This window comes from Trichomycterus rosablanca, chromosome 9 (genome assembly GCF_030014385.1).
Source record: "Trichomycterus rosablanca isolate fTriRos1 chromosome 9, fTriRos1.hap1, whole genome shotgun sequence".
NCBI lineage: Eukaryota > Metazoa > Chordata > Actinopteri > Siluriformes > Trichomycteridae > Trichomycterus > Trichomycterus rosablanca.
The window spans coordinates 27,002,830-27,019,521 of NC_085996.1; the positions used below are offsets into that span (position 1 = coordinate 27,002,830).

At 40.0% G+C, this 16,692-nt stretch overlaps 1 protein-coding gene across 1 annotated transcript in view; it reads right to left on the bottom strand.

Annotated features, from left to right (window-relative positions):
* igfbp3 (insulin-like growth factor binding protein 3) overlaps positions 1-16,692 on the bottom strand; it is a 33,637-nt gene that overhangs the window by 14,099 nt on the left and 2,846 nt on the right. Inside the window, exon 2 of the mRNA XM_063002182.1 lies at positions 2,299-2,576. Coding sequence (XP_062858252.1) covers positions 2,299-2,576 — 278 coding nt within the window. The remainder of the gene's footprint in view (positions 1-2,298; positions 2,577-16,692) is intronic.

The window sequence follows — 16,692 nt, forward strand, 5'->3', positions numbered from 1 at the left end:
TTCCCCCTCAGCCTGCAGGATGGCCACAGCACTCTGTGTAAATTCTAGACACTATAGTTTATAAAAATCCCAGGACATCAGCAGTTTTTGACATACTAAACCAGTATGTCTGACAACAACTATGCCAAGGTCAAAATTTTCAATTATATTTTTAATCTGAACTTAAAAATTCAGAAAAGAATATTTATAATAAATAAACTATTGTGATAAAATGTGATAAAATACTAAAAGTAGTGAACATACACCAATCAGCCATACAATAATACCACCTCCTTGTTTATACACTCACTGTCCATTTTATCAGCTCCACTTATCATGTAGAAGCACTTTGTAGTTCTACAATTACTAACAGTAGTTTATCTGTTTCTCTGCATGCTTTGTTAGCCCCCTTTCATGCTGTTCTTCAATAGTCAGGACTCTCCCAGGACCACTACAGAGCAGGTATTATTTGGGTGGTGAATAATTCTCAGCACTGCAGTGACACTGACATGGTGGTGGTGTGTTAGTGTGTGTTGTGCTGGTATGAGTGGACCAGACACAGCAATGCTGCTGAAGTTTTTAAACACCTTACTGTCACTGCTGGACTGAGAATAGTCCAACCAAAAATATCCAGCCAACAGCGCCCCATGGGCAGCGACCTATGACCACTGATGAAGGTCTAGAAAATGACCAACTCAAACAGCAGCAATAGATGAGCGATCATCTCTGACTTTACATCTACAAGATGGACCAACTAGGTAGGACATGGTATTTAAAAAATCCAGCAGCTACAGTAAAATAATGACAAACTTAATACACAATGGTTAAAATAGCAAAAAACATAACATAACATGAATAAATAAAATGAATAACAAATAAAAATGAATAATAGAACTATATCTTAAAAAATTAAGACTTCAGTCTAGATATTAATAAAAAAAGAAAAAAACAAGATATTGATTTTAGTAACTATAGTTTATTGTTTTTCACATTAAATATTTGGCTGTAATATCCTTAAATGCACCACACTAAAGCACATACAGAACTAAGGATAGGTGCTACTGTGGTGAGCTTAAAGAACAAAGATTGAGTAATTACCAAGCTATTTAATATAATATTTAGTACACAGCTGTATGCAAGTAACAACATCAACTTTTTAATACTTTAAAACAACCTTTTAATTGGTGAATTTAGAATATTATACCCAATTTCTCTTACACTCACCATTAAATATAGTCCTTATACACCGATAAGGCATAACATTAAAACCACCTCCTTGTTTCTACACTCACTGTCCATTTTATCAGCTCTACTTACCATATAGAAGCACTTTGTAGCTCTACAATTACTGACTGTAGTGTATCTGTTTCTCTACATACTTTTTGTATCTGTTTCTCTACATACTTTTTGTTGTTTTTTTCTGCAGTGACACTGACACTGACACATGGTGGTTGTGTGTTAGTGTGTGTTGTGCTGGTATGAGTGGATCAGACACAGCAATGCTGCTGAAGTTTAAACACCTCACTGTCACTGCTGGACTGAGAATAGTCCACCAACCAAAAATATCCAGCCAACAGCGCCCCGTGGACAGAGTCCTGTGACCACTGATGAAGGTCTAGAAGATGACCAACTCAAACAGCAGTAATAGATGAACGATCATCTCTGACTTTAGATCTACAAGGTGGACCAACTAGGTAGGAGTGTCTAATAGAGTGGACAGTGAGTGGACACGGTATTTGAAAACTCCAGCAGCGCTGCTGTGTCTGATCCAGTCATACCAGCACAACACACACTAACACACCACCTAAATAATACCGGCTCTGTGGTGGTCCTGACCATTGAAGAACAGGGTCAAAGCAGGCTAAAAAGGTATGTAGCGAAATAGATGGACTACAGTCAGTAATTGTAGAACTACGAAGTGCTTCTATATGGAAAGTGGAGCTGATAAAATGGACAGTGTGTGTAGAAACCAGGAGGTGGTTTTAATGTTATGGCTGATCGGTGTATATATTTATCTTATCCTTCTTTTCTGTGTTTACAGAATGCCCAATAAGGCTGGTAGTTCCACTGAGACTCATTTTTTTTTTGTCATTTTTTACTTACACTCCTCTGCTGCTAGTCAGTTCTACTAAATATGGAAATTTCAGCTTATTTTTCCAAGGAGCTAAGCTTGTGTTTGGTGATCAGCATGAATCATCAAAGAAACAGCGCTCATGCCCCACGTGCCACCACCGAACACCACCTGGACACAATTTTTCATTTTCTTGCTCGGTTCGTGACCCTCTCTGATTCGCTGCCAAGAACTGAAGGAGCACTTACATACTCAGTCTCTCTCTTGGACTCCAGGCTGAAATTATGGTTATCAGGATGAACTCCCTTGGCGACTGGCTCCACTTTGTAGACCCGCCTTTGCTTGAACTCTTCCATCTGGATTATGCCCAGCTTGGTGTGCAGAAGAGGCTCCCCTTCGGTTCTCTGACCATCTTCAGAAGCTTCAGCTTCTGAAACTGTTGCTATTTCTTTGGCCGCTAGGACTCCTCTGCTGACTGTTGCAGTGGTAGTGGTGATATGATCCTCTACAGGCTTCTCTGGATTATCTAAAGGACAAAAGAGGTCAGGGTCAGGCACAACATTACACAGAGGACACAGGAACATTATACAGGAACAGAGTCATATACAAATGAGCTACAAATTAAAGCAAAAAAAAAAATGACTTACTTAGAGAAAAACTTGGACAAAGTTAGTAAAGTAGGAATGTCAATAATTAATCAGTTAACTGATAACCAACAACATTCAAAAAGTTGAAGAAGTCACATTTATTTTGATTAGCATGTTTAGTTATTACTTTTAGTGAACTGTTTGCTACCTGCTATCATTTAAAATCGGGGTGGCTCAGTGGGTAGCACTGGTCCTGGGTTCGATCCCCAGGAGTAGTGTTCTTGCATGTTCTCCCCGTGTCTGTGTGGGTTTCCTCCGGAAGCTCTGGTTTCCTCCCACAGTCCAAAGACATGCAAGTGAGGTGAATTGGAGATACAAAATTGTCTGTGACTGTGTTTGACATTGAAGCTGATGAATTAAACTGATGAATCTTGTGTAATGAGTACCTGTGTAATGAGTGTGTAAAACATGACAGTAAAATCCTAATAAATATTATTCATTTATTTTTTTTATTTTCTTTATGCATTTTCTCCCTTTTTAGCGCGTCCAATTGCCCGATTGTGCCATGCTTCCTCTCCACCAATGCCGATCCCTGCTCTGACTGAAGAGAATGAAGCTAACTTCTTACTTCTACACTGAAGCCACATTGCACTGTTTTTTTTGTTTTGTTATTAATTAAAGTAAAAAGACTTCTTGATATGAAACTCTGATCTGTGGGACACTATAAGCCTGTAGATTATTGGTTATCGACTAGTGATGTTTGGTTCTGTCTTCACATGATTGGCTGTGTCTGAGAAGGGAGAGGATAGCTGAAGCCCTGAGATTAGTTGGCAACCTGTTCAGATTATTCCTGCTTTGCGCCTAGTGTTTCCCAGTGGAACTGGATCCGTCACAACCATGACCAGAATAAAACGGTGAGGACAATGAAATGAAAGAATATCCCTTAAAAGAATGCTGTTTCATTATTTTACTACAATAACAGGAATTTGTAGAATCTATACTGAGCTGTACTTAAGTTGTTCTGGCTGCTTGTGGTGACCCAATACCACAAGATAAAAGCATAGGGATACATAAGAGAATAAAAGATTATAGGTGGAGGTAATTAATAAAGGTGTTATGGATGAACCATAAGTTCCAGAGACAGGACTATAAAGGTTAGATACATTAACAGACTGGCGTTACAGAGGTGAGTGGGTTTAAGCTCATGACATTTTGAACCTCAGACAGTAGTGCCATCCAAGTCCAACCTTGTGACTGTGCAGCTATCCAGAAAGTTTGGTATGGCCTGGTTGGCTCAGCCTTGTACTATAAACACTGTAAGGACAAAAGTATTAGGACATTACAATGCCGAATTGCTAACAATTACTCACTCACTTACTTTCTTAGCCTATACCAGCTTTTCAATGGGCGCAAGGCACACAGTAACACCCTGGACGGGGCGCCAGTCCATCGCAGAGCAGACATACACATACACACACTCATACACACACCCATTCACCTATACGGCAATTCAGTGTCTCCAATTAACCTGACTGCATGTTTTTGAACTGTGGGAGAAAACCGAAGCTCCCGGAGGAAACCCACGCAGACACAGGGAGAACATGAAAACTCCACACAGAAAGGACCCGGACCGCCTCGCCCGGAAATCGAACTTGCCCAGGACCTTCTTGCTGTAAGGCGACAGTGCTACCCACCGAGCCACCGTACCGCCCGCTAACAATTATATAAAGGAAATTGTATGCTTCCAACTTGGCAGCAGTAGTTTAGGGAAGGCCCTTTCCAGTCCCAGCATGACTGTGCCCATGTTCCCAAAGCAAGGTCTATGAAGACAAGAAGACAAGCCTGATTAAAATAAACTCCAGTGGCCTGCACAGAGCCCTGACCCCAGTCCCACCAATCATTTCTGGAATGAACTAGAACAATAATTGCACTTTCTTGATCAACATCAATGCCAAGCTTACAAATGCTATTTTGACTCAATGGGCACACAGGGTGGCACGGTGGCTAAGTGGGTAGAACTGTCGCCTCACAGCAAGAAGGTCCTGGGTTCGATCCCCAGGTGGGGCAGTCCGGGTCATTTCTGTGTGGTTTGTATGTTCTCTCTGTGTCTGCGTGGGTTAACTCCGGTTGCTCCGGTTTCTTCCCACAGTCCAAAGACATGCAAGTGAGGTGAATTGGAGATACTAAATTGTCCATGATTGTGTTCGATATAACCTTGTGAACTGATGAATCTTGTGTAATGAGTAACTACCGTTCCTGTCATGAATGTAACCAAAGTGTAAAACATGACGTTAAAATCCTAATAAACAAACAAACAAACAATGGGCACACATTCCCACAGACATACACTTCCAAGTCTTGTGAGAAGCCTCCTCACAACAGTGGCTGTTGTTCTAGCTGATAAGAGAACATATAAATCACTCTGTTTTAATATAATTTGTTTTTGAATTGGGATGTGCAACAAGCTCATAATTGGGTGTCCAAATACATTTGGCCATATAGTGTAACTTGTGGTTAATGTAGGCCTGATTGATTTAGTACCTGCCACTGGGTGAATGCTAAATTTGACAAATTTTATTCACTCTTTGTCCAGGATGAACATATAACCACAGTGTTGGAGTGATATAGAATTAATTCATTTAAGTTCATCAAATCAGACCTACAGATGAAACTAAGAATGCAAAACTGTGGGCCGCTCAGGTGGCGCAGCGGTAAAAACACACACTGGAACCAGAGCTGGGATCTCGAATACATCATATCGAGTCTAAGCTCTGTCTGCCGGCTGGGCTGAGCAGCCACATGAACAACGATTGGCCTGTTGCTCAGATATGGGTGGGATTAAGCCGGATAGGGCCTCTCTCTCATAACTAATGCAATTACGATCTCTGCTGGTTAATTGATGGCGCCTGCACAGAGATGAGAAAAGAGTGCTGTCAGGGTGTGTGTCTCCGTACACAGTGCTGAGCTGTACTGCACTCGTCAAAGTGTAGGTGACAAGATGCATAAGGCATACTGCCCACGTGTCGGAGGGGGTGTAGGTTATCTCTGTTCCCCTCAATGAAAGCGGGGATCGGCAATGGTGGAGAGGAAGCATGGCACAATCGGGCAATTGGATACGCTAAAAAAAAGGAAGAAAAAGTTCTTAAATATATATATGTAAGAATGCAAAACTGTATCTAATAAACAATCATGATAAAAAAAATACAAATAATTAATTTATATTCTTTATAAATAATAAAAAAATAATAAAATCCTCTATTTTGAGACTTGAAGGCTGTATAAAAGGCTTTTATATTCTGACTGTAGATCTAGAATCATATTAAGGTTCCCAATGGCCCAAAAAGGTAAATATGGTCTTGTTAGCACCATAAATCTCAGACAGATTAATTCCTGTTCCTGAAAGAAAAATATACACCGTGAAAGATTAGGATCTACGTGACGGCATGAGGGTGTGTATGTGCGGAGGCTGTCTTTTTTTTCCAAGTCCTTTTCCCTAAAATGTCTTTGGACTGCCACTTGTAATTATGAGAAACAAATGGTTTAATACAGGAAACCAGAGGAATACAATACAGTGATCAGAAGCAAGGTTAGAACCAAGGCTCTGAAGCTGGGCAGCACCCACACTTACACACATACTTTTACATAAGAATGCAAAAGCTGCTGCAATGTAAAGTTATCGCAACTATATCATTAAATGAATTAAACAAATGTCTGAGGTAAAACAAAAGCCTGTTGTGTGTGTGTTTAAATGATGTAACAACCAGCACTGCATGGTAAGTAGGCTACCCAGGGTCTGTCTGGAAACATGGTGATCTCTCTACATAGACATTCATGTCATCCTACACACACACACTGTTTAAATTGTTAGATACCTTAAAATGCTGCCTACTGAGGTGCCTTAATTCTGAGCGATAATCTGACTGAATAACGAAGGAGCATCTGATGCTTCTTTAGCTGTGAAGGCAATCCCAACATTCAGTGCAGCACAAATTTTCTCACAAAGATTACAATTATGGTGGATGAATGCGGAAATTCTTAATGATTTTTAATATGTATAAAGGTGTACAAGTGTCATTTATTTACAAAATTGTCAGTGACAATTAACTGTTTTCAGTACACAGAGGAAGACGTTAGCTGGCATGCTAGCAGGTTGTGCCGCCTCAGCCCATTAGTTTGAGTAGCCTGAGGCTAACTGTGGTGACATAATTGCTGTAATCATTGTCTAGGTAGTGCGTCCAAATAATCTGCCTTATGAGTTCGATGTCTTATTAGAATACTCTCTACTTAACCAGCTGGCTAGGTAGGCAGTAGGCAGCTCACTAGGTTTTCAGACAGACCCCAAGGGTTTTTGTGTGGCACCAGACCCATCACACCCTAAACTGTTACATGTTTGACCATTTTTTTAAGATCAGTGATGGAGCAGGGCTAGCTGCGTTTGTATTAAAGCCAGCAAAACTCAACCACTCATTGATCAGTATTATTTAGGGTGGCTAATCCACTTGAATATGTTTAAGGTTAAGTAGAGTATTCTGAGGACATTTATGCAGACAAAGGAGCAACATGTCAATCTCTACACAATCAGGACTCAAGAGCTGTGCAGCACCAACACTACTTTTGAGAAAACTGTCAACCTTACTACCACATTAAAATTCCTAAATTAAGTTGCTCAGCTCTTGAGCAAGGCCCTTAACCCTCTCTGCTCCAGAGGCGCCGTACAATGGCTGACCCTGCGCTCTGACCCCAGCTTCCAAACAAGCTGTGATATGCGAAGAAAGAATTTCGTTGTACTGTATGTCTGTATATGTACATATGACTAGAATAAAGGCATTCTATTCATTCTATTCTCGTGCAGATGAAAAGATGCAGTCGGAGTCTGTGTCAGAGGGGGCGTGTGTCAGTTCGCTCTCCTCAGTCCGGGCAGGGGTCAGCACCAGTGGAGAGGAAGCATTATGCAATTGGGTAAAAATTGGATGCGCTAAAAATCCGGAAAAAAGGGAAGAAAATGCATTAAAAAATTCTTCAAATAATTATGTGTGACAGAGATGAAAACTTCTTCTCCCTCCTCGGCCTTTGTCCCTTTCGTTTGCGGGGTCGGCTCTCAGCGGATCATGATCCACATTGATTTGGCACAATTTTTACACCGGATGCCCTTCCTGACACAACCCTCCCTATTTTATCCGGGCTTGCACTGGTTTGCGCATCTAGCAGCTAGGTATCTACAGGACAATTCAGTGTTTCCAATTCGCCTGGTGGCATGTTTTTGGACTGTGGGAGGAAACCGGAGCACCCGGAGGAAACCCACGCGGAGAACATGCAAACTCCACACAGAAAGGACCCGGACCGCCCCACCTGGGGATCGAACCCAGGACCTTCTTGCTGTGAGGCGACAGTGCTACCCACTAAGCCACCGTGCCGCCCTGTGACAGAGATGAAAACAAATCCAAGAAATCCAAAACTTTTGGGATTTTGCGATTTGGGACGAAAAAGTTACCATTTTAAAACACACTGAAGGACCTAAAGTACAGGAATACCTAAGTAAACACCAGGATTAAGCCTAAAGTTTACATGAGCGTATATGTGAGAGAATGAAAGCATATGTGGCTAGGCCAGAATTGCAATCATGGCATCATCAACACACCGCACCACAGGTAAACCATGTCCTTATTAACAATGACATAACAACAAAAACAACCACAGTATCAACATAAACATAAACAACTGAGTACAATCCTAACAAAATTACAGATTTTAATGACAGCATATAATCACAGACAGGAACATGCAATTATAATAATAACCTATTTTCTCTGCTCAACCAACTATAATTTTACTGAAAAATAGAAAAGAAAGTCACATCCTGGGTAAAGAGGGGTTAAACCAAGCACAATCTAATTTTGGAACCTGCAAAACATCAATATTTATCTCAAATGTAAACTTTTCTGACTTTTTATGGACTCTTCCTGCAACCCATTTATGAAAGCATTTGACCTCATGTATTTGTTTAAATTTACATAAATAAACAGTTTAACAAACCAAAACACGCATAAATTGTGAACAACAGACACAGATAAAATGGGCAGAATGAAAGAACTGTTGTGATTTGTGTATTTGGCTATTTAAGCCACATCCTTTACTAACAGGTGTGTAACATAGCATGACGACATGCAAACTTTATAGACAAATACTTGCCACTGTACTAAAGATATTTTTTATTTCATTTTTATCAGCTGCTTCATCCTCGTCAGGTTTCCTGTGGGTTTGGTTCCATTAAGAAACATGGAGAGCAGAAACACCCTGAACAGAGCACCAATTCATTACAGTGTATTAAAGATCTACATGATTTTATTCATTTTACATTCTCAATTTGACTTATTTTACCAAATATATCTCAGTTTACAGCTTGTTGGCGTGATAGTGAATTACAGCCGAAATCGAAATTCCTGTGTGTCCCCATTACCAAATAACCCAATGAAGGATGCATTCAGTGAAAGCTTTGCTTTAACACTTTTACATGCTGGTATACTCACTCACTCACTGCCTTAACCACTTATCCAATTAGGGTCGCTGTGCTGGAGCCTATCCCAGCTTTTCAATAGGCGCAAGGCACACAGTAACACCCTGGACGGGGCACCAGTCCATCGCAGGGCAGACACACACATTCACCTATAGGGCAATTCAGTGTCTCCAGTTAACCTGACTGCATGTTTTTGGACTGTGGGAGGAAACCGGAGCACCAGGAGGAAACCCACGCGGACACGGGGAGAACATGCAAACTCCACACAGAAAGAACCCGGACCGCACCACCTGGAAATCGAACCCAGGATCCTTTTGCTGTGAGGCGATCATGCTACCCACTGAGCCACCATGCTGCCCCCATGCCCCCACGATTCAAATCGATTTGACATGCAAAATCAATCGATATTCAATTTAAACAGCAGAGGGCACTGGCGCTATGCACCTCGCCTTGTTGACGTCACTGGCGCTATACGCCTGGTTGCCAAATTTGGGGGTTTTCAGCCAAATTGGGCTTAATTCAAAATTGTTTTGCATAGTTTGTACCTACCTCAGAAATAAAAGGGCATTCATTATTTAAATAAATAAAAGATAATCACAAATACAGTATTTTATTTTATTTTTTTAAGAGAAATAATAAAAGGAAACTGTCATAATTTGTCTTCAATTAAAATCGGTAAAAAATCGTATCGTGAACCCAGTATCGTGAATCGCATCGCATCGTGGGTAGAGTGTATCGTTACATCCCTATAGTCCAGTTATCCACCTGACCATTGCTTAATTATTTTATGAAATTTCTAGAATTGACTGTGGAAGCAGCACTAGAACAAAAACTGTTCTGTGACCTTATGGATTGGGTTGGAGCAGCTTTACACAGTAACAACGTGATCTCACCAATGCTCTTGTGGCTTAATGGAAGGTAATTAACACAGTTTAGCTGAAATTCAGTAGTGAGCCTTTCCAAAAATGCAGTCTGTTATACAACCCCAATTCCAATGAAGTTGGGACGTTGTGTAAAACATGAATAAAAACAGAATACGATGATTTGCAAATCCTTTTCAACCCATATTCAATTGAATACACTACAAAGACAAGATATTTAATGTTCAAACGGATAAACTTTATTGTGTCTTGCAAATATTCACTCATTTTGAATTTGATGCCTGCAACACGTTCCAAAGAAGTTTCCTATTAACAACACTCAATAAGCGTTTGGGAACTGAGGACACTAATTGTTGAAGCTTTGTAGGTGGAATTCTTTCCCATTCTTGCTTGATGTACAACTTCAGTTGCTCAACAGTCCGGGGTCTCCGTTGTGGTATTTTGCGCTTCATAATGCGCCACACATTTTCAATGGGAGACAGGTCTGGACTGCAGGCACGCCAGTCTAGTACCCGCACACTTTTACTATGAAGCCACGCTGTTGTAACACGTGCAGAAGGTGGCTTGGCATTGTCTTGCTGAAATAAGCAGGGACGTCCCTGAAAAAGACGTTGCTTGGATGTGGATATGTTGCTCCAAAACCTGTATGTACCTTTCAGCATTAATGGTGCCTTCACAGATGTACAAGTTACCCATGCCATGGGCACTAACACACCCCCATACTATCAGAGATGCTGGCTTTTGAACTTATCGCTAATAACAATCCGGACAGTCCTTTTCCTCTTTGGCCCGGAGGACACGACGTCCATGATTTCCAAAAATAATTTGAAATGTGGACTCGTCAGACCACAGGACACTTTTCCACTTTGCGTCAGTCCATCTCAGATGAGCTCGGGCCCAGAGAAGCCGGCGGTGTTTCTGGGTGTTGTTGATATATGGCTTTCGCTTTGCATGGTAGAGTTTTAACTTGCACTTATAGATGGAGGGACGAACTGTGTTCACTGACAATGGTTTTCTGAAGTGTTCCTGAGCCCATGTGGTAATGATGTCGGTTTTTAATGCAGTGCCGCCTGAGGGATCGAAAGTCATGGGCATTCAATGTTGGTTTTCGGGTTTGCCGCTTACTTGCACAGATTTCTCCAGATTCTCTGAATATTTTGATGATATTATGGACTGTAGATGATGAAATCCCTAAAATCCTTGCAATAGCACGTTGAGAAACGTTGTTCTTAAACTGTTGGACTATTTGTTGGACGCAGTTGTTGACAAAGTGGTGAACCTTGCTTGTGAATGACTGAGCCTTTCAGGGATGCTCCCTTTATACCCAATCATGTTTCCAATTAACCTGTTCACCTGTGGAATGTTCCAAACAGGTGTTTTTGGAGCATTCCTCAACTTTCCCAGTCTTTTGTTGCCCCCGTCCCAACTTCTTTGGAACGTGTTGCAGGCATCAAATTCAAAATGAGTGAATATTTGCAAAAAAACTAAAAAGTTTATCCGTTTGAACATTAAATATCTTGTCTTTGTAGTGTATTCAATGGAATATGGGTTGAAAATTTTTTGCAAATCATCGTATTCTGTTTTTATTTATGTTTCACACAACGTCCCAACTTCATTGGAATTGGGGTTGTAATAAAAGATGATTGTTTCATATTTTCATATTAGTCTATTGGTTTGGATGTGACATTCAGGTAGTAGATATTGACAACATTTTGCCAACGTACAGTGTCACAATGTCACATAGAGTATAACATTTTGCCTTATTTTTTATTGTTTAAAGAATATACAATAGAATAAGTAGATTCAATTAAGGCTTCACCAGTTCGTCCCAACCCTTAAATTTTATCCAAGCCACACCAGGTAGCAGCAGCTATCCTGACCTAGTCCTGCACTACCAAAAAAAGAAGTTCATAATTCATGTGTGCCAGAATTTGAAGTGGAGCGAAAACATCAGGCAGACACAGCCATGCTCGCTGGTTGGACGAGGTGTATAATTACCATAAAGTGTGGTATGATTCGAAAGGAGGATGGCAGAGACTAAAATTAAAGAGCAGAAGTAAAGAATATGAGGTAAGGCAATACTGTAAAACGACTGGCACCCCTAAACTGCTTTTTAAAAGTGACTTTGTGTCCTAACAATAGTTCTAGTGTCACATTGTCATAGCTGATTTTGCTTCGACATTACCCGCTTGTGGGCTCGTGAGATGGCAACAGAGGGAAAAGCCATCCTTACTTGGGGGTTGGGTTTTTGACGTCAGCTCTGTCTATAAACTCCAGTGCTCATTTGGGCTTGTCTATGTGTGCATGTATGTGTGTTTCCCCACATAGCCATCCAACCCATTGAGGCATTTCAGACTACAGTAGATCGCTGGTAATGGCAACACAAGTCTTTAAACCATGCACACTTTATTATTAAAATGTCTTGAGTACATTTAGTGTATATATTTTTTTTATTCAGGAGCATTAGAGCTTCATTGTAACAGTAATGTCATTGTGATTCTGTCAATACTGAACCCTCTTAGATCTTTCCCTTCTGAAATCAAGGATTCCTGCTAAGCATCTACACAATAGTATTACAATAGTACTGGGACATCCCCTCTAATTTTTGAATTCATGTTAACAGGTGTAATATGGCCAAAAGTATATGGACACTGACTGTAAGCTTGTTGGTCCTCCCATTTCAAAAACAAATGTAATTAAAATAGTGACCTCTATTGTAAAGCCTAAATAGCGACTACAATATCATATGTAATCATACAATTTAATCCATATTAAAAGTGGTGTTAAATTTACATATAGATAGGTGTTGCTTTCAGAATGATCTACTGTACAGGCTCAAAAGAATAGCTGTTATTGCAGAAATGAACACATAGAGGTCACTATATTCATAACTTTTGTTTTTAAAATGTGTTGACCAACAAGCTCATGGTCAGGTGTCCAAAAACCTTTGGCCATATTACACGTTAACATGAATTTAAAAATTAGAGGGGATGTTCCAGTACTATTGTCCATATCGTGTAGTGCAATTATCCTTGATTTCAGAAAGGACTATAAGGGGGTTCAGTACTGGGGAATGCATAACAGGAGCTTAAGTAACAAAGATTGCTCAACTGGCTAGTTTATGATGTGTGCAACAAACATACAGACCTGAATGAATGACCACAACATTTAAGGGAAATTGTTTTGGTCGCTTTGTTATGCTTTGAAAGACATTCTGGGTGGAAGCTTTGGGTCTGTTTTCCCCCTTAAATCCAAGATTTATTGCAAATTAATACAAATTAATGATGTATGATGTACATGGTCAATGTAAATGATGTCATATTAAATACTTCTATCCTGATTAAAGAAATGGTCTTTTCCAGGGTTTTTAAGTACTGGAGAGAGTGGCATTAATTCATTTAAATACAATTTGCTTACTGGCACCAAATGGATGTTTTCATGTTAAATTCTAATATATTTTAGAAAATAATATAACATAGCATATTTCTTTACCTCCACTGGTGTTTGGCTGTCATGGCTGTTTGGCTGTTTAAATCTACAGATTCCTCCTTTGTTAATTTTAACTGGTCTATGCTTGACACTATTGCTTAAACTATTTTTAAATAGAATCCATAGCTTTCATGTTTTAAATACTAGACTAAGTGACAATTCTAGGGGTTTTTGTAATGCAAGGACTGGGTGCTCACACTTACAGTGTAAATACCCTATCTTGTTTACATGAGTGCCAAGATGAAAAGCAAGACATTTCACATTGCTCACGCCTGACAAAAATAGTATGTCAATTGGGCATTAAAAATTGGGCATTTCAACCTTTGTGATGGCTGAAAATCCTATGTCATGTCATGTCCTTTACACTCAAAACCCTTTGAGGTAAAAAAAAAAAAAAAGTGTGTACTCGGCTAGCCCTTGTAGTTAAATCCTAGAAAATCCATTATGGTGTAAAACATCATGCTTCACAGTAGACGTCTATTCACAACCTACAGCATTTTATGACAAAGCATTTTTCACATTTACATTTTACATTTACATTTTCGACATTTAGCAGACGCTCTTATCCAGAGTGACTTACAGAAGTGCTTCCATAGTAAACATTAACTTACTCTAGTTTAAGTAGACAGCAGTTCAAGAACACAAATCTGCTGAAACCCTGTTAGAACCAAAGTGTTTTTTTTTTGTTGCAAGAAATGAATAAGAGCGTTAGTAAGTAATTAAGTACAAGTCAGCTTAAGAGCTTAGTAAAGAGGTGGGTTTTTAATCGTTTTTTAAAGACAGCAAGAGACTCAGATGTTTGGACAGACAGAGGAAGCTCGTTCCACCACTTGGGTGCCAGTACAGAGAAGAGCCTTGATGCTTATCTTCCTCTAGTCCTGGATGGAGGCTCAAGTCGAGCGAGACTAGAGGCTCGGAGGTTGCGTGGTACAGAGTGGGGTTTGATTAGACCACGAAGGTTGCTTGGAGCTGGTCCATTTTTGGCTTTGTAGGCAAGCATCAGTGTTTTAAACTGAATGCGTGCAGCTACAGGAAGCCAATGAAGAGAACGCAGCAATGGGGTGATGTGGCAGTGTTTAGGTTGGTTAAAATCCAGACCTTCAAATTGGCCCTTCACATACATTTGTTTATGTACATTAGTAGTTACTCATAGTATGTGTTGAATGCAACACATATAGGCAGACATTAGTAACTGTAATATTGGCCAGACAACTGGGTTGAATTTACATTTACATTTACATTTTCGGCATTTAGCAGACGCTTTTATCCAAAGCGACTTACAATTATGACTGAACACGATTTTTGAGCAATTGAAGGTTAGGGACCCAACAGTGGAAACTCGGTGGTGGCAAGGCTTGAACCGGAAACCTTCTGATTACTAGTCCAGTACCTTAACCACTAGGCTACAACTGCCCATCAAAAGCATCTACAATGGGCATGCAGGCATCAGAACTGGACACCAGAGCAATGGAAGATGGTTTCTCTGTTTTCTCCAAGATCACGAATGTCCAGATGCATAAGAACAAATGGCACCAGAGTGCACTGTGTACTGATCCATCTCACAATGTACAAAAGTACAGAAGGACCTGATGGTACTGTCCTGGTACCAGATACCACATAGCTTCTTCAGAGGTCTTGTAGAGAGTCTATGTCTTAGTAGGTTAAAGCTGTTCTGACAGCATATTAATCAGGTGATTTACATTTTCATTTTCTGTATTTAGCAGACGCTCTTATCCAGAGCGACTTACAGAAGTGCTTCCATAGTAAACATTTCATTTCTCAAGTTTTAGTAAGCAACAGTCAAAGAACACGAATCTGCTGAAACCTGTTAGAACCAAAGTGTTTTTTTTTTTTTTTTTTTTTTTTTTTTTTTTTTTTTTTGCACATTAGGTGATCCTAATGTTTTGGCTCATCAGTGTATTATAGAGTATATAGAACATAACTGGGCTTTGGGGATTGTTATGTAAGAGTGCATTTACATTGTACTTAGGAGAACAAAATGTACTTAACAGTTTATGGGTAAATATTATGGTTCCATCGTTTATTCGGCTGAATTAATTAACTTCTAATCCCATTCGGCATTTCACTACCTGATATTCACATGACTGTGTGGTTTATACGATGATAACTGTTCCATTGGCTCAGACTAAATGTGAAGGATGTGAGGTCAGTACCCACTCTTTTCTGAAGTACTATACACAATGAAGCTCAACTGTAATGAATAAGAGGTAGTGCTACCCACTTTCTCCAGTCCTTGTAATACATCTATTGGCAGAACATTCTTCACAGAGGTGGTCCTATCAGAGTGTAGAGAATGTAGTGTATATTAAAACTTATTTTGAGGAGATAATTGGCCCTTAGGATAATTGTTGTTTGTATGTGGGTATGTTTTGAATAAAATGTATTTGACAGTGTAGGGGTGTTTGTATGGCTTTGTAGTATATCCCGGGCACATTATGTCCCAGTCTCTTGAATGGGGGTGTAAACTAATAATCCCATAAGGGATTCCAATACCTAGTAGTCAAATGACACCATCACAAAATGCAGTACATAGTGGGGCATTCATCAGTGTGCAGTATGCATGTAGCCTATGTCAAGAGATGTCAGTGCCCAGGACACATACTTTTAGAAGTGCCATGCATGAGTGATGACACTCTATGAAAATAAATACAAACCAGTTTGTATAATACACCAACTGGTAAATTTAAGCGATTGTAGCAGTACCTAAAGGATGTAAACTACTTCAAAATCTGTTCAAAGAACATACCTGGATCTTAAGGATCATTGTTGTACCTGTTAGGGTAAATGACTGTTTGTATTACAGGGAACAAATTGTACCTGACACAGAAGAGGTGATTATTTATGGTTCTGAAGTGTATCCCATTTAAGACCCACTATACTCTTAAATAACATGCTCACTAGTTCAGGGGAACAGCATGTGCTAGTAGGGTGAATACATGGGTTTGTATGTGCGATTTCGTAGGTATATCGTATATGTGCGTTGAGCTCTCTAGCAGGTAAACAGCAGGGAGCGTCATTCACAAAAAAACAGTGATTTCTACTCTCCAGTCTGCGCTATAAATACGCCCGTGTGGCATATTAACGATCGGGTTGACGCAGCCAAATTTTAGCGCACACTGTGTACACACGCAGACAGGGCCGCTTCTCCCT